The sequence below is a fragment of the Heteronotia binoei genome, chromosome 9 (genome assembly GCF_032191835.1).
Source record: "Heteronotia binoei isolate CCM8104 ecotype False Entrance Well chromosome 9, APGP_CSIRO_Hbin_v1, whole genome shotgun sequence".
Taxonomy (NCBI): domain Eukaryota; kingdom Metazoa; phylum Chordata; class Lepidosauria; order Squamata; family Gekkonidae; genus Heteronotia; species Heteronotia binoei.
The window spans coordinates 53913884-53932501 of NC_083231.1; the positions used below are offsets into that span (position 1 = coordinate 53913884).

Genomic DNA, 18618 nt, shown 5'->3' on the forward strand with positions numbered 1-18618 from the left:
AGTCACTGAAAATTTATGGGTGCCAGAGGTTAAAATAGTTATATGAAATGGATATTAAACAACAATTGCAATTCACTGGCAGATAACTAGCTTTGAAAGCTAGTTTTGCCTGTGGAAGGGAACCCAATTACTTTATTGGAGGATGTTGCGAAGCTGAGTAGATAGCAGCCCCTGTTTCTAGGTCATAAACTACTACTCACTTGCTGGGGAAATACATTTTCTTACAATCTAGGGCTACCAGCTCAGCACCAGATTCCCTTCTTAGGAAAGGCTGGATATGTCGCCTGGGATGAAAGCAGACATCTTAGATGCTGCAAATTAACTCCATCAGAAGACCATCCTGGAGAGCAAGATGATGACGTAGCTATGAGCCACTTCTTATAGACTCAGCTATCATAAAATAGCACAGGTTCTCTGTCCAACTATTAGTTTCATGGAATATAAAATGCACAAGTATCTTTCTTGTAAATCCAAGGGGAATATAAATTATATAACACCTGGGCAAACATGCAGGCTCAGATGCTAAGATTCCTACCATGGAGCTTGTTCTCAAAGACCAAAAGTCGGCACAAGGTTCACTAAACTATAGTCATGTCAGTAACAGGGCAATTTTGCTTGGCAAAAGGCTGACATTACATTCCGGTCCATATACAGCACCTCTCAGTAGACATACATCCTTCAGTGTTGCATCTTTCTCCTCCTTTCAGCAGCACTCAGATGTGAACTAATGCACAAACAGCTGCAGTCAGTATGGTTCAATTTTAGAATGATCAAAAAGCACAAAAAGGTGCAGAGAATGTTGGTTCAGTTTCTTGAAGATACTTTAATTGAATTGATCACATACACAGTTAATTAGCCCCAAGTTGTTCAGATTTGTGAGAGTAACAAAAACAGGCAATACATTCACATCTGTTTTGCACACTTCATGCATTTGAACCATGTTAACATATCCTAAGTAGACCCAAGGGAGTCTCTGAATCAGTTCCTTGAAATGCCATTAATAAAGATCACAGAGAGGCTGCTTCCTTTACCTATTATATTCTTTCCCATCATCCTATGAAAAAAAAAACCTGAGTACAAAAATATTACATGTGTTAATGTTGTCTTCCCCTCCCTCTCCCCACAATCATGGTAAATTCAATACACCTGTTTGATGCATATACTTAAGTATACTCACAGAAACCTTTTACCTTTTTGATCTGCTGTTCAATTGTTATGATTTGACCAAGGATACATGTATTCTCTGCTGCAATTTGTTTTTTGGAGGATACAGCCTGCCACCCTAGTCTGTTTAAAAGTGCATTGCTGCCCCCCAGTGTCTAGTAGTAAAATAATTTCTTCATGTTGAACTGGATTGTTTTATCTAATCATCCCTGCCAAAAAAGGGCCAAAAAAGGGCCATAGGCAGCAACTCTGTTAGCAGATGAACAAAGAATCAGAGAACATCAGTATAACCTGAATGCCAGAACCATGATTTTTTTTTGTAGTTCATGTTGATGGAGGTGATCTGTAACTTGAAAGTGGATTTTGGAGGACTGAATATGAAATCATAACAATCTATGCCATGGTGGATCCATTGTTTTGTGTCACAGAGGTGATATGGAGCACTGACATAGTGACTTTTATAATATAGTCCACAGTCACCTATGATTTGATGGTGGACTGGGAATCGAATGCTTCAAAAGAGGGATCTGTATAGATCCAGCTGTTAAGAGTTCAGGTGCACCTAGGCTTCTTCCCTAGCAATACTCCTTCTAAACTGTGGAGTCTTGTAAGCAAAAAATCTACTTAATGAGCTACTGACGTTAAAATTGTGATCTACTTCATACATTAGTTTGTTCTGGGTTCATTTTTCCCGAGCTAAGACAAAAATACGTGAGCTGGAGGCTTAAAAACTGTGAGCTAGCTCACACTAAGTCAAACGGAACACTGCTCCCTAGATCTCAGAATATTTTACCCTCATAGCAATTATTGGATAGTTAGATTTTCCAAAAGGCCGCTAGTTAACATTACATGTAAGCCATGTTCGTCAGAGGCGCCAATGGGTGGTAAAAGGCGAGAAATGTCCTGAGGTGATACACGAAGGGACCTGTGGGATCAATCCAAAAGGTGGCCAACTGGGAGGGCCGCAAGGTGAGCCTGAAAGCAGCACCCTCCCCTGGGTAGCTTCAAATGCCGGCTTTTCATGGGTATGCTGCCCCTGACACTATTGGTTCCATTTAGAATCCATGAGGCTAATAGCCATTGATAAACCCATCCTTCACTCACGCACTTGTCCAAGCAAGCCTCCTTTAAAGCTATTCAAATCAGTGGCCGCGTAATGACGCTTTAGGGCAGAATTCAGCGCTGGGGTAGGTTTCTCTTTGGTGAGTCCGCCTCCCGGCACGTTGGAGCCAAGCCAGTCTTGTGCGACTGGCTGAATGACCCATCACCGCTCCAGGCGCGGGAAGCAGCCAAGGCCTCCTTCGGGCCTCGCCTCGCCGTTGCGTGCAGACGACAGGAGGCGACGGCGGAGGAGGGGCCAGCAAAGCGAAAGAGAAATGAGACGCCGCCAAACACGTTCCCAAGACCGCGGCCCAAAGTAGCAAGCCGCGCCGGCCCTCCATGAAGCTGTGGCCCTTGCTGCTCTTGTGCCTGCCCTCCTCTTTCCGGGATGGAGCTTGGCCCCAGGCCGCTGACGCAAGCGAGGGCCGCCGCAACAACAGCCTCAAGCGCTTCAATTCCTCCTGGGCCAGCGAGTGGAAGAAAGAAGCTGCCCTGCGGGTAAGGACCGCATCAATGGCGAGGCCGCGGAGGCACTGCTCGTCTTCAACAAAGAGAAGCGCTTCGCTGGAGCTTCCACGTTCCGACTCCGCCTTTGCTCATCCGCTGCGGTTCGGCCACAGCTCTCATCCCCCCCCCCCCCCCCATAGCTTGACTTACAGGGATTGATAGAATTCAGCCGCTGAGCCAAGCTGCATCTTATAAAGAGAATTCTACATGTGTTTCCATTGGAAATACGCACTGTGAAGAGCCGCAGGTTTTCCAGCAGAGGATTTGTTTCACTGATCCAAAAAGAAACGGAAAGTTCTTATATTTGGGTTCTCTCTCCCGCTGCGGCCCCCAGGTCTCTCTCCCCTCCCCCCCCCCCATTTTCCCCCCGCTGGCGTCAGCCATGAATTGGTAACAGCGTGAATTGGAATTCTGCCCCCTCCCCTGAAGCTGTTCTGTGGGGATCTAACGCCCACGTCTATTTATAGAAATGTTCTTAAAATATTTATTAGCTTGCTTTTTTCACAGATAACAGATAAACGCTGTTTTAGAAAGGAAAGGGAGATAAATGGAGAGATGCTTTTAAAAATTCTCTTATCTGGAGGAAAAGAGCTGTGAAATTCATTGCTAGAGTGGTAGGTGGCAAGTGAGTTGGTCTGGCATCGTGCCACTCCAGTAACATCTGTAGAGGATAACCATGTGAAATGTCCAAAAATATGGTTCCCATACCTGCATTGTGAGCTGTAGAGGAAACACTGTAAAAAACCCCACATTGCTAGGCCAGTTCTACAGATGTTGCTGATCAATGTGAAATATGTTTTGGGAAATTGACTCCCGCATGATTCTGGTAATACAAAAACAGGTTAAGTCAATGGTTCCCATGGTAGTGCCCATGACTATCTTTCTTGCAATCCACTTCTTTCTTCCCCAACTCCTGCTTGGGATATACATGGAGAGACAGCTTGGTTTGATTCCTCACTCCTCCACATGCAGCCAGCTGGGTGACCTTGGGCCAGTCACACTTCTCTAAGTTCTCCGCCTCACCTACCTCACAGGATGTCTTGTGGGGCAAGGAAGGGAGAGTGATTGATTGTAAGCTGCTTTGAGACTCCTTCAGGTAGTGAAGGCTGGAGTATAAAAACCAACTCCTTTTCTCCTTCTTTGGGGTTGGAACCTGGGAAGGGACTTTAGCAGGGTATAAAGCCATAGAGTTCACTTTTCACTGTTTTTGTATTACCAGGATCATGCGGGAGTCAACTATATTCTCCAAGGGAACCATTATCTGGAAATTTGTTGTAATTCCAGGATATCTCCAGGCCCCACATGGAGTTTGGCAATCCTATCCCCAAAATGTTGAGTTGATCCTAGTTTTCCTCCATTTCATCAGAGCAGGAAGTGCTTCAGAAAAGCCCGAGAGATATAGCCTTTTGTGTGCTGGGAGCACCCCTTTCAAAACGGCTGCCTTTGTCGTAGAAGAATGCTTGTCTTGAAACTTTTGAATATTTTGTGATAGGACACATTTTGCAACGGTTCCTCTCCATGTTCTAAAAATTCTTACAGTAACTATAGGCACAAGAAGGTTGTGTATGAATATGAATCTTATGGATGGAATTATTCTCTCTCTCTCTCTCTCTAGGAAAGTGTTAAAAGAATTAGGAATTTGAATTCATTATCGCCAAGTGACAGCATCACTGCTTTCTATGGAATAAATCAGTTCTCCCACTTATTTCCTGAAGAATTTAGATGTATGTGGTTTTATAATGATAAAGAATGTTTTTTTCCTCCCAGCATTACCAACTTTCACTAATGTCTAATGTTGCTTATGCTGTAAGCTCACCATGTAATAATGAAAATAATATTGGTTTAGCTTACAAAGTTGTTGAAAGCATATAATAATGCATATGAAGTGCTTTGAACACTAAAAGTGCTATAACAAATAATAATGTGATCACTTTTTACTGTTCTTTTTATTCACATTTATTGTACTTGTATACCTGGGATGGACCTGATGAATATAAAGTATGGATGTTCCTAGCCAACATATATTTAATAGATTAGATCACATAGCAAAAGAATGCAGCTTGAAGTTAACTCTGAGACTGATTCCCCACTAGCCTTGTCCCAGTCTCATGCTTCTGTTCTCCACGGCAGTTTTATCAGATTTCATACAAGCTGCCCTGAGACTTCCACTTGCCCGGCCTCTTTCCCACAGCAAGCAGGATCCTCTGAAAACCAGTTTCTGCTTTTTGTGGGAAAGAGGTGAGGTGAGTGGCAGCCCCAGGGCAGTGTGTGCGAAATCCGATGGAAGCACCGCAGAGAAGAGGAGCATGAGACCAGGACAAGGCTAGTGGGGAATCAGTGTGTATTACAGCACATAGAGAACACAAAAGGTGGAGACTTGCTATGTCAAAGAGAATCTGTGTTAAGTAAAACTGAAAGAACGTCTAATTCTGGACTTGCTTTTAGAAACAAAATATCTGAATAGGTTTTAGTTGCATTGAAACCCAGAAGTATAAGTATTTGGCTTATTTTTCAGCTATTTATTTACGAAGTAGACCTTCTACAGTTCCCAAATATGTTCCAGAACCAGAGGGAACAGAAACACCCTTACCAGCAAGGTTTGACTGGAGAGATAAAAATGTTGTTACATCAGTGAGAAATCAAGAAGCAGTGAGTTCTGTCTTTCATTTTAGCCTAACATCTTTGTGCAGATGTTTATGGATTTGTTACACTTTTTCTGGCTTTTTCTCCAAAGAGCGAGATGCATGGCTCTCCCCTCCTTCATTTTATTCTCACAACTTAATCTTTGTCCAATTTATGCACCACACTGGCTCTCAAGTGTTTCCAGTGACAACCCAAAATCATGAGATGGGGAGTTTCTAGACAGGAGATAGTCTCTGGTTATTAGTGGTAGTGTGCAAGGAACAGCATGTATTTATAGCGTTAATTCTGAATTTTATAGAGTAACTTTTCTACAACTAGTAGCTAATGGGAAAACTGCAAAGACACTTCAACAGATGCCAGATTAAAAAGTCACAGAAGTCTTTCCACCTTCACTAAAAATAGACTTTCTGGAAGGAACCCCAGAGATGCCCAATAACTGGCAATATGCTGAGCAAACACAGTCAGAGACTGAGCATAATATCAACTGTAGCATTAAGGTACTATATCCAAGTTGGCTTCCCTTGCTGAAGCTCTCCAACTCTGTGTGGCCCAGACTGAGAAGACCTTAGAGGCCCAGTGGCTCCAGCTTCTGTTCTTTCATTGATAATTTAACCTGTTTTTAACTTAGAGTGTTTTTAAGTAAAGTAAGTAAGTAAGTAAAGTAAATTTATTTTTATATCCCGCCCTCCCCCGCCAAAGGCGGGCTCAGGGCGGCTCACAGACATGGAACACCATGATTAGAATAAAATACAATGTAAACAAGAGTTTAAAATACAATTCAATTATATAAATTAATTAAAATAGATAAACAGGTGCTATAAGGTGCTATAGGTCACAATCATACCTACGATGGCTAGATGGCTACAGGTCAATTTCAATTTAGCCAGGTTCTGGCTAAGTGTTTTAACTATTGAATTATTGTTTAGTTATTGGATTATTGTATGTTGTTGTTGTGATCTGCCCTGAGCCTGCTTGCAAGGAGGGCAGAATAAAAGTCAAAATAAATACAATAAATATTGAAATATTTTTAAAAATAGGAATTTATGAGCAGGACTGATAAGGATTTTGATTTTCTCCCCCCCCCCTTTCTAGTGTGGAGGCTGTTGGGCTTTTAGTGTTGTTGGTGGTGTAGAGTCTGCATATGCAATAAAAAGGAATGTTCTGGAAGAGCTCAGTGTACAACAGGTCATCGATTGTTCATATGAGAACAACGGTTGCAATGGCGGCTCTACTATCAGTGCTCTGTATTGGCTGAATCAGGTAGTTATTTCTCACATCTCCACCGTCTGTGTTAATGAGTGACAGTCTGAGAATTTGTCAAAAATACTGATTACTAAATTAAACCAAGTATCTTCTAGTCCAGAATTTGCTCTCTTGCCATAGTTAGTAGGTTCCTCATGGAACCTTTCAAGGCATGTTGGAAAAAAAGATACACTGTTCATTCCAGCATCTGGCCATCATGTGGCCTGTTCTGACAAGGCATCTGATGACCAGATACTTCCCAGCCCCAGCTTCTCTATGAGGTGAGATCAAGAGCAACTTCAGGTTTATGATGGCCTGCTCTACCCTTTCCCTTTGTTGTCCAGAGAATGTAATACTTGAGCAAGCCAAACATTAGTTTGGAAATATAAGTTCATGGCCCAGTCATACTAAGCCCTGCCATTTCAAAGGCAACTTTTTACAGCTTAAGTTTATTGCAATTTCATCACAGTAATTTTATTTGTACTGACTTCTTTCAGACCCGTGTGAAGCTAGTGAGAGATTCCAGGTATCCTTTTAAAGCTCAAACAGGATTATGTCACTATTTTAGTCACTCAGATTTTGGAATCTCAAGCACAGGATATGCTGCATTTGACTTCAGGTAATACTAAGTCTCTTTTTAAAAAAATTTTTAATTACATTTAAAAATCAAACAGAAAACTAATGGAAACATAAATAGATACATTACTATATCTAATCTGATACAATCCTTTAAAGTCTGACCTTCATTGCATGTTACATAAAACTAACCGATTTTTAACAATTGGTTGCATAATACACATAAGCACTATCAAAAATAAATTAACTTTCTATAATATTGATTCTGTGGAATGATGTCATTTTCAGAAAGAAAAGTAAGTAAGGGCTACCAAACAGACACTACATGTCTTTCATATTGCTCATAAGATATATCGTATGAATTATAAGCAATTTTGCATAATATGAACGTTTCCCACAGCTTTTTATACCAGGCTTCTAATGTGGGTGCATGTTTCTCTACCCAGTGTGAGGCTATGACTAGCCGTGCCATGGCTATCAAAATATGAATTAATTCTGTGTACTGGAATTTAATCTTTGGTCTTGCCAATTATGAAGTAAAAATACTATGTCTCTTTATTCTACTTTTTCTCAGATTAGTTCTAGTGACAATGACTAAAAATAACTATTGTTAGTAGCACTTCATTTGATCTTCATATTGTAAATTGGTTTGCTTAGAAAGGTTAACATGGCTGTTGCCGTTATGAAGTATAAACAAGCCAGTTAAACAGAATAGATGATCTTCAGAAAGGATATGAATAGCCTGGGCAAGCCTGATCTTGTTAGATCTCAGAAGCTAAGCAGGGCCAACCCTGACAAGTACTTGGATGGGAGACCTCCAAGGAATACCAGGGCTGAGGCACAGTGGTAGGCAATAGCAAGCCACCTCTCTGAACATTCAACCATGACTTAGAGGCATGCACACATATACATGCACATGCAGACACACACAAAGACATGTTCCTTCACAGTATATACACAAACTGTCCTTCAGGTCTTGCTTAAGACCTGCCCCTCTTCCACACCCATTAGTGAAATCTGGAATTGCATCAATAGTTTGTAAGGTTACCAAGCTCTGGTTGGGAAGTATCTGGAGATTTGGGGGTGGAGTCTGGGGAGGGGAGAGACCTCAGCAGGGTGTACAGTGCTATAGAGCCCACCCTGCAAAGCAGCCATTTTCTACAGGGGAACTGATTTTCAGTGTTTGGAAATCAGTTGTAATAGCAGGAGATCTCCAGGTGCCACCTGGAGGTTGGCAGCCCTTAATAATTCCTTATCTTCCTGGCGAAATGGACTCTACCTGATATACTTGTATAGTAAATTCCATCCATTATTTTCTTTTCCATGTAAAAACAAAGCAGAACAGATTTGCTAACCGCACTGCAAGACAGATTTTAAAAGATCCTCCTTGAAAGAACAGTTCTCCCTAAGAGGCGGAGGACATCTTGGGTATTTCCCACCGTCCAATCAGGGAGGCAGGAATCTAAAATCTTCCTGTGGCTGTGGGAACCACCCTCTTGCTCAGTTCATTTCCTGCCTCGACAGGGAGAGCAAGCTTTAGGATAGGCTCCTATCCCTTTTTTCCTCACATTATTACTCCTACTATATATAAAAAAAATATTTCCTTCCTCTTTGTCTTTTCTCTGTGATTTTCTCTGTGATTTTTCTGTCTTCCCTCCTCCTCTGTAAAATTGTTCCTTTACCTCAGCGTCTGAGGGAAGGAGCGCTGAAACGGCCCAGGCCCCTTTAGGGGACAGCCGCGGCGCGAAGAGAAGGCGGGATGCAGCGCCGTCCCAGGGACGACTTTATGGATGACCCCGCGTTGGATGCCTGGCGCGGGGCCGAAGAGCGGGGATCCTCCGGAGCCGGCATGACCCTTGGGCTTGCAGCGGCTACCGGCAATGTGCCCTGTAGGGGCGGGCCGCTGGCGAGTGGCAGAAAGTGGCACTGGTCGTCTTCGGCCACAGAAGAAGCACGTGCTGCACTTTCTTCTCCCGACAGCCATTTTGAAGCGCGGAAAATGGCGCGAAGCGGGCCCAATCGGCGGCAGTCCTTCGCTGAGCAACAAGGACTCCCAGAGGCCACCCTCCAGCCAGGAGACTTTGGTCACGGCCTCCAAGAGACTGCGGCAGAGTGGCCAGCGAGCAGCAGAAAGCGGCGCTGGTCGTCTTCGGCCACAGAAGAAGCACGTGCTGCACTTTCTTCTCCCGACGGCCATTTTGAAGCGCGGAAAATTGCATGAAGCGGGCCCAATCAGCAGCAGTCCTTTGCTGAGCAGCAAAGACTCCCAGAGGCCACCCTCCAGCCAGGAGACTTCGGTCACGGCCTCCAAGAGACTGCACAGTCTTCTCAGCCCCTTGGGGGGCAGGGTAATGTACTCACAATGGGATCTTCTTCTGCTTATGAATTTTTAGAGTGCATTAAGCAGACTGTAGGCAGTGCAGTTAGAGCAGCAGCTCATAAGAGATCTTATGCTCCAAGCTCTCACTCATCTTCCAGGTCCCCCTCTCCAAAAAGACCCAAGAATCATGCCTGGCTCACCAAGGCACAGAAGAAGACCTTAGCAAGTAAATGTTCAGGGAGAAGAGATCACCTGAAGGGGATCAATCAGAGGACTCTGAGAGGGAGGATTGGGAGGAGGGCGAGTTTATTTCGTATGAGGAGATAGAAAGCAGTACAGGCCCAGAACCTTCCCTAAGATTTTTTAAAGCAGAGGAGTACCAACCCCTCCTAGCTAAAGTACTGGCAGCTTTAGACCTCTATGAATCATCTGAAGAGCAGGAAGCCAGCTGCCCTCTAACTAATCCTAAGAACAAACCTAAGGGGAACACTGAGTTCTTCCCTCGGTACCAATCCACGGATAAGGTCTTTCCCTTCCCCGAGTTTTTTGAACACCAGTTGAAGGCAGAGTGGGCGAAGCCAAGTGCTAATCGTCAGGTGCCAGGTTTTATTACGAAGTTGTATGCATTACCTTCCTTTGCCAATGAAATGCTACAGGTACCGTTGGTTGATGCGCCTGTGTCGGCCCTACAGTCACATGGACTCCTGTCTGAAGACGGACATGGCTCGGTTTGAGACAACTGGGACAGAAAGATCGACTTAGCTTTGAAAAGGAACCACGAGGCCACGGCCTTAGCCATTAAGGCAGCAGCCACAAACTCTATTGTTTCTCGTGCGGCAATCGTTTGGGTTCGACGCCTAACTCAACTACTTCCCAACGTAGACAGGAGGATTCTTGAGGGCACCAACAGGCTCCTTAAGGCGGCTGAGTTCTCTGCAGATGCTTCCTTGGATACGCTTACCTTCTCTGCCAGAGCAATGGCGTCATCGGCAGTAGCGAGAAGGGGGCTGTGGCTTCGTGCCTGGCTGGCGGACATTCATTCTAAGTCAATAGTTTCTTCCTTCCCATTTCAGGGTGAGAAGTTGTTTGGAGACACTCTAGACAAGATCCTAGTGGAGACACGTGACAAGAAGAAGGCTATGCCTAAGTATCTCAGACGCCCGGATAGGAAGGGCTTCGGATCCACTTCCTTTCGGGTTTCGACCAGCAACTCCAAGCCGAAACAGGACTTTAGAAAATCATCCTGGGGACAGTCCAGACAAAATTTTCACAAAAATTTTAATAACCCGAGATTCCAGAGGCACCAGCCCGACAGATTGGATAAGCCAGACAGGGATCCCAAGTCCAATAAAGCCTGACTGGACTTCCATTCCCGTTGGGGGTCGCCTTCTACATTTTCATCAGGCTTGGGCGACCTCACAAGCCGATTCTTGGACTTTAGAAATTGTCTCTCAGGGATATGCCATAGAGTTCAAGAGAACTCCCCCAGATCGCTTCCTTATATCCCCTCTTCGTTCAAACCCAACCATGAGAGACATCACCTTCAAAGCAATTCGTCATCTATTGGAGTGCGCGGCAATAGAGCCAGTACCACAGAATCAGAGATGTCAAGGTGTCTATTCGATTTTTTTCACGGTTCCCAAGAAAAACGGGGACTGGAGAGCAATTTTGGATTTGAAGTTTCTGAGCAGGGCCATCAAACTCCACCACTTTCGTATGGAGTCCATCAAATCCATAACAGAAGCTCTTCATCATCAGGACTACATGACATCCTTGGACTTAACAGAAGCATACCTTCACATCCCGATTCTGCTGGCACACCGCAAGTTCCTTCGTTTCTGCATGAACGGATCGCACTTCCAATTCAGGGCTCTGCCCTTCGGCCTGGCGACAGCACCCAGGGTGTTCACCAAAGTACTGGTGAACATAATAGCTCTTCTCAGACAACAGGGGATACATATACATCCGTATCTCGACTTGTTGATAAGGTCATCATCCAGGAGGAGCGCCTTACAAGATGTCCAACACACCATCAATTGTCTTCAAAAGCATGGCTTTATAGTCAACCTCTTCAAGAGCCATTTACGCCCCACACAGAGGTTGGAACACCTGGGCATGGTCATCGACACAAACCGGGATTCTCTCTTCCTTCCAGAGGAAAAGGTGCTGAGGACCAAGACATTGGTACAACAGGTGATCAAAGAAAGATCGTCGTCCCTCCAGACCTTGGCAAGACTCATGGGTCTGTTGGTCTCGAATCTCGAGGCGATCCAGTGGGGGCGTTTTCACACCAGGTCATTGCAGATGTTTTTACGCCCTTACCAGCTTCAGATTATGGAGAAGCGTGCCTTGTCTCTTACAGTACCTTTGGAGGTGAAGGAGAACCTATATTGGTGGACAATAGATGCCAACCTACGCCAGGGGAAGATTTACTGCGTGGAGAAGGAAATGCAGATCTTCTCAGATGCCAGTCTTTCAGGTTGGGGGGGCGACTCTCGACGTGAAACCCACATAAGGCCAGTGGTCTCCCAGGGAAACAAAACTCCTGATCAACCTATTGGAGCTTCGGGCCATCCGTTTAGCGTTGCTTCACTTCCGGGATCAGGTCATCGGTCAACATGTTTTAGTCTGGACGGACAACATAGCGGCCAAGGCCTATTTAAACAGTCAAGGGGGATCCAGGTCTTCCTCTCTCCACAAGGAGGCCGTGAAGTAGTTCAGCTGGGCAGAAGAGCATGTGAAGTCAGTCAGGGCGGAACACATTCGGGGGATCTGCAACATCAAGGCAGACTGGCTCAGCAGAGGGAACATTCAATCCGGGGAGTGGTCACTCAACAAATTGTTGTTTCAAAAAAATAGTGGATCATTTCGGTCTACCGATCCTGGATCTGTTTGCATCGAGTCAAAATCACCAACTTCCAAGGTTCTTCATGAGATTCGTCCACAGACAGGCAGAGTCCACAGACTCTCTAACATCCCCGTGGCCTCAAGGTCTTCTTTACGCCTTTCCTCCGATTCCTGTCATTCCAAAACTACTCAGAAGAGTCAATCTACTGAGAGCCGAGGTCTTACTGGTTGCTCTCTGGTGGCCTCGACATTCTTGGTTTTCATCAATCCACCAGATGTCAATAATGGAACCACTCCATCTACCAATGTGGCCAGATGCACTATCATGGGCCGGTGTGGCATCCACATCCCGACTGGCTGCGATTGACCGTGTGGAGGTTGAGAGGAGATCGTTGCTAGATCTGGGTTATACAACGGAGGTAGCAAGCACTATTTTAGCCTCCAGAAAAGATTCCACTACGCAGATATACAACGCCTCATGGAAAGCCTTCCGCAGATGGTGTCGGAGAAAGGACGTGGACCCATTACAGCCTACTATTCCGAAGATCCTTCAGTTTCTCCAGGATGGTTTACGTTCGGGTCTTAAACCAGCTACACTTCGACATCAGTTGGCAGCTCTATCATCCGTGCTTCAGCAGGTGGAGGGGTTCAAGTTATCATCTCATCCTCACATTCTCCGTTTTCTTAGAGGATCTTCACTAACTTATCCTCCTCAAATTCACCGTTTTCCTACATGGCGACTAAATCCAGTACTCTCAGCTTTAACTAACCCACCATTTGAGCCTCTAATGTCGGTTCCTTTGAAGATGCTGCATATGCAGGTTATCTTTCTAGTGTCAGTAACATCGGCCAAAAGGGTTTCCGAGCTCGGGGCGCTGTTTAGCGAGAGCTATGTGTTTTTCACAAGGATAAGGTGGTCCTCTACACAGACCCTACTTTTCAGCCGAAGGTTTCTTCTAAATTTCATAAAAACCAGGAAATCAACTTACCATCCTTTTGCCCAAATCCCAAGCATCACAAGAGGCGAGTATGGCATACGCTTGATGTACGCAGAGCAATCAAGATTTACCTGATCAGAACTGAACAAATTTGCAAGTCAGATTCTATGTTCATCAATATAGCATCGCCCAGACTGGGCCAGAAAATGTCCAAAGCGGCAATAAGTTATGCCATTAAACAGTGCATAGCAGAGGCATACAAAGCAATGCATCTCAAAGAACCCACTGGGATTACTGCTCATTGACAAGAAGTGCGGCAACCAACGCGGCATTTGATAAGAACGCCTCGGTTGAGGAAGTTTGTAAAGCAGCCACGTGGTCTTCTATTTCCACGTTCATTCGCCATTACAAGTTGAATGCGTATGCCTCTGCGGACGCAGCCTTTGGCAGATGAATATTGCAGCATGTGCTGTCGGATTAGGGCAATCCCTCCCTGACTAACACACTGCTCTGGGAGCACCCAAGATGTCCTCCGCCTCTTAGGGAGAACGACCCTTGGCACTTACCGTGAGGGGTCCTTCTCCTAAGAGGATAGGAGGACATCTTGCCCTCCCTTCTATCGCCCTATCTGTGGAGTGTTATTTTCTCCTCTCTTTTCTCTGACATCAGATTTCCGGTGTTTTATTAGGTCAGGTACTGTGGCCTGCTTTTTCTCTTTACGCCAGTTGTTTCATAGCAAAATTTTTGCCTTAAAGTTGCAGTTTACTGTTTATATATAGGTTAAGTTGTCCGTACTGCTTCTCGGAGTCACCCGAACTGAGCAAGAGGGTGGTTCCCACAGGAAGAGGAAGATTTTAGATTCCTGCCTCCCTGATTGGACGGTGGGAAACACCCAAGATGTCCTCCTATCCTCTTAGGAGAAGGACCCCTCACGGTAAGTGCCAAGGGTCGTTTTCCATTACCCTAGTTGTCCATAAAAAGGAGTCCGCTGTTTATTTTTCTCTGCAGTATGTACAGGGTTGTTCTCATACAACTTGAACAAACAGTGAGATTGTGAAATCAACACACTGTTTTCATTTGAGGTTACTCGACTTGTTGCAGTAAAAAATATTTTTATACAGATAGAATTGGGGATGGGGGATGCAGATTCCATTTGTAATCCCGTATGTGCCTATATGATTGAAAAGAATAAGGTCATTGTATAAAACAAAAACAGTAATGTGAGGAATTATTTTCATTTTCTTTCATTCTTGTTGCTTGTCAGATTAATGCCCTTTGAAACATTTCACAGTGCGGGAAAGAGTATTGTGACAGCCAGAGCTGTCTTGGCCAATGTGACTGAGAAAGCACATATTGAAGCTTGGCTGCTGGGTGGCAGGATAGATACTGGGTTATCTGGCAGCATTCCTCTGCAACATATGTGGAGAGCTGGATTAAAGGCACAGTCCCGCTTCCCCTTCTAAACAAGTGACTGGTGTAGTTGTTGGCAATCTGACTGGGGTTTCATGTGCACAGCACAAGCTGGGAAGTTTGCACAAGTACACAGCTGCCTTTAGCAGTGCTTGCCTGAAGCTGTCAAGTCCATATCCTGTCCGCATTCCTTGGTTTGTTTCAGCAGATTTGATGTAACAATTTCCATAGTTACAGCTGATTTTACCTGGTTTTATTTTCACATGGTCAAGTGATCCCTTGATCTTTAACATTCACAGACACCATTTTTGACAGTTCACTTCTACTAGCGTCATCCAGCAAATAATCCATTGACCAGTGGATACCTAACTCAAAGAGCTGAATCCTGTCCTTCCAGGCTGCTTGGGGCTGGACTGTTTTAGTCTAATTTGATGCTAGATAACTTTCTGATTATTAGGGTGTGTTTCTTTTTCTTGCAGTGGGCATGAAGAAGAAATGATGAAGATACTTGTTAAATGGGGTCCTTTGGTGATAATTGTAGATGCGACTAGCTGGCAAGATTACTTGGGCGGTATCATACAATACCACTGTTCCAGTGGAGAAGCAAATCATGCTGTTCTCATTACTGGCTTTGATACAACAGGTAGCTTTCCTTCTGCTACTCTCTAATGAGTGTTATACATCAGTTCAGATCCATCCCATTTTGCTCAGAAGAAAGTCCTCCTGATGTCACTGGCATGTGCTTCCATCAAAATATGTATGTTTACAAGTTAAAAAATTGGTAACAATTAGAATATTTTTTTAAAAAAAAAAAATGTGTACATTCATATTCTTCAAGACACAACACAATATTTATATTTTAGTTTTGCAACTTAAACTGTTAACATTTAAAAAAAAGATAACAGTTAGAATGTGTTCTATAAAGTAAAGTTTCAAGGAAACATTCAGGTCTGTTGCAGCCCCTGGATTCATGATGTGCTTTTGTTGGAGGAACTAGCTGCTTTTGTACTTAATGAGGGGTCTGAGTTTGCTTATCTGCCTTAGTTTCTGAAGTTAGCCTGCCATTCTCCTAGAGTTCACAATAGGGTTCTGAACATGTGTTCTCTTATTAGGAGGTCTGCAGTATTCACAAGTCATGTACACCAGTTGTCCCCAACCTTTGTGGTGCCGGGGACTGGCACCAGGGCCAGCCCACCTACGGCACCAGGGCTGGCAGGGTGGGAAAACCAAATTCAGCCCCTTCCCCCATGATGCCACGCAGCCCCCCCTCCCCCGCCCCCATGGCCATGCAGCATTCCCTGCCACCCCCTGCGGCCGAGCAGCCTCCCCATCACACCCCCCCCACGGCTGTGCAGCCTCCCCACCCTGTCCCTCCTCGCAGCACCTCCATCACCATCCGTTTCTACCATTTTAAGGCAGAAGAAGGGGCAGTGAAGCACCGCCTTCCCCGGCTCCTTAAGGGCTGACCCTTCCCACGCTGATCTTGGCAGGAAAAACCTCTGTAGCAGCGGCTGGCAACCCGCTGAAGAAGTGGCACCACCCTTGTCTCCATCCCACTTCCTTCCCATGCCCAGGAAAGAAGTGGAGAGGAGGCAAGGGCAGGGCCCGCTTCTTCAGCGTGTTGCCAGCTGCTGCTACAGAGGTTTCTCCCGCCGAGATCAGTGTGGGGGTGTCAGCCGTTAAGGTTAGGGATCCCTGATGTACACAATTGCTAACAGTATTGCATGCAAGATTAAATTAAAATTGTGATTCATCCTTTGCTGAATTTCCATTGATCTAGCCTTTGCATTGTAATGCATACTCGGTCATTTTGTATTTTATGTGCCTGTGCATTTAGTGCAAACTTGATGTGTAATTTCAAGGAAGACAGTAAATTGGCACATTCCTTGCACTACAAGAATGAGGCTCTGCAGAAGATGTAATTATTATCTTTATTCTGTGTGGCTGACATAAAGGCTTATTGAGCTTATTTTACAGGTAGCATCCCCTATTGGATAGTACGGAACTCTTGGGGACGTTCATGGGGAATAGATGGCTATGCTCATGTTAAAATAGGCTCCAATGTTTGTGGTAAGTTGAGCAGAAGGTATCATGATTAGTTCAACCAGATATTGGAATAGATGCAAGTACAGATGTATTGCCTGGAAGGCCCTGTTTAAGAACTTTTTCAGTTCTCTGGAGCATGCATGTCATCCCTGCCTTGAGGATCAAATATGTCAAATATTATATAGACACATTGGGGGCTATCTTGCATGCATGCCTGACGTAATTGTTTTAAAGTGCAATGATTAGACTCATTTAGAGTTACAGATTCTCTGTGGGACCACTCTACAAGCAAAATCCTGAATATCCCTAATCGGTCATACTTAAGATGTTAAAAACAAGGTTTAAATGTTCATACAATACAAGGGCTGGTAATAAGTAGCTACCCCCACCCATTTTGTCAGCAGCACAGGCTCCATTTTAGTTATAATGCAATGGTAATTTTTATTTGGTTGCTTTCTAGGTATTGCTGATGAAGTTTCTGCTGTGTTTGTGTGAAATGGTTGAGCTAAATGATGGGGCAATCGTTTTGATCATCACTTTCCTCAGTTTGAAGCCATTTTAAGAAGGGGCATTCTGATGAGTTTTGTAACTGTGACACATCCTGAGCTGTGCTTCGTCTTCCATCCTGTGCTACACAGACATTCACAGCTGGAAAACAACAGTGCCATCCTAATCAGCGTTACACAGTAGTATTAGAATGGTTTAATTCTGGCACTATAAATGGCATGTACTGAACCATGCTGTATATTATCAGTTCAGGATGCAGTTGGCACTCGTGTCTTACTTCCACTTGTCCAGATGTTTCTAATGAGAGTTTTGAAGCCAAGGCTGCCCAATAAATGGAAAACAGGACCTGAATCAGGGCAACCTGACTTCATCAGGTACATTATGTTTACAGTGTGGCCACTGGACAGTCACTCTCTTCTGCCTTAATTCCTTTGTAAAAGGTTGCAGCAGTGATCCTGTTCGCACAGTTGTGAAAGCAAAATACAATGGCTGCAGTCTGAACAGATGCAAAAACAAAGCCAGCTGAATAAACAGTTCATGCAGATGAAGATTGGAAAGCACATTGCAAATCAAAGTAGATATAATGAATGTTATCCCTTTGTATGCAGCAGCTGCAACTATGGTTCCTTTCTCTTTGCTCTGACAAGATTTGTAAAATCTTAAGTTTTTCTAACCCACCTCACAGGAAGAAAGGCAAGATATATGGTACATATTTTGATAAATAATGTTTGTGTATTTATGGCTGCACAATGATTTAACTTTTTGAAATTTAGAAAGTAACACTTGATGAAGGAACTTTAATACTTGTCCATAGTTTTAACAATGCTTTGATGAAAATATTTGTGTGTTAGCTGAGATGTTAAAATATTTTTGTATGCTCAAATTCATATTTACTGATTTTATAATAAAGATGATGATTACATATTAGGGTTTGTAGAATCTTTTGGGCTCAAGTGCCGTGTTCTACTGGAGAAAGTTTTCCTTCCAGACGTTTCGTTCTCAGCTGCGGAGAACATCCTCAGTGGCGTTGCAGCCGGAGCAGGCGCTCTGACCTTCTTGGCTGCTTTGCATTGATGATTACATAGGAAATCTTTCTTATATGTCATTTTTATCCCATTGAGTATTTTGACTGGATTACTAAAATGTCACAGAAGGCAGCAGTGGAAACCCAATAACAGCTGCTTCTTCAGTATACTTTCAGAGCCAACCTAAGAAGAGTAACAACCTTCTACATCTACTGAAGTCAGTCAGCTCTGACAAGTGAGGATAGCATTGTGAGCAGATCAATATCCTTTGGGCCTCAGAAGATTCTTTGGT

General features: G+C 44.2%; 1 protein-coding gene across 1 annotated transcript; it reads left to right on the forward strand.

The window, feature by feature from the left end:
- Positions 1 to 2386: 2386 nt before the first annotated feature.
- On the forward strand, positions 2387 to 18223 carry CTSO (cathepsin O). Its single transcript, XM_060246606.1, has 8 exons — positions 2387 to 2763; positions 4388 to 4496; positions 5288 to 5421; positions 6508 to 6675; positions 7155 to 7276; positions 15228 to 15391; positions 16726 to 16818; positions 17255 to 18223. The coding sequence occupies exons 1-8, from the start codon at positions 2605 to 2607 to the stop codon at positions 17287 to 17289; spliced, it is 984 nt and encodes a 327-aa protein (XP_060102589.1). The 5' UTR covers positions 2387 to 2604; the 3' UTR covers positions 17290 to 18223.
- Positions 18224 to 18618: the final 395 nt, after the last annotated feature.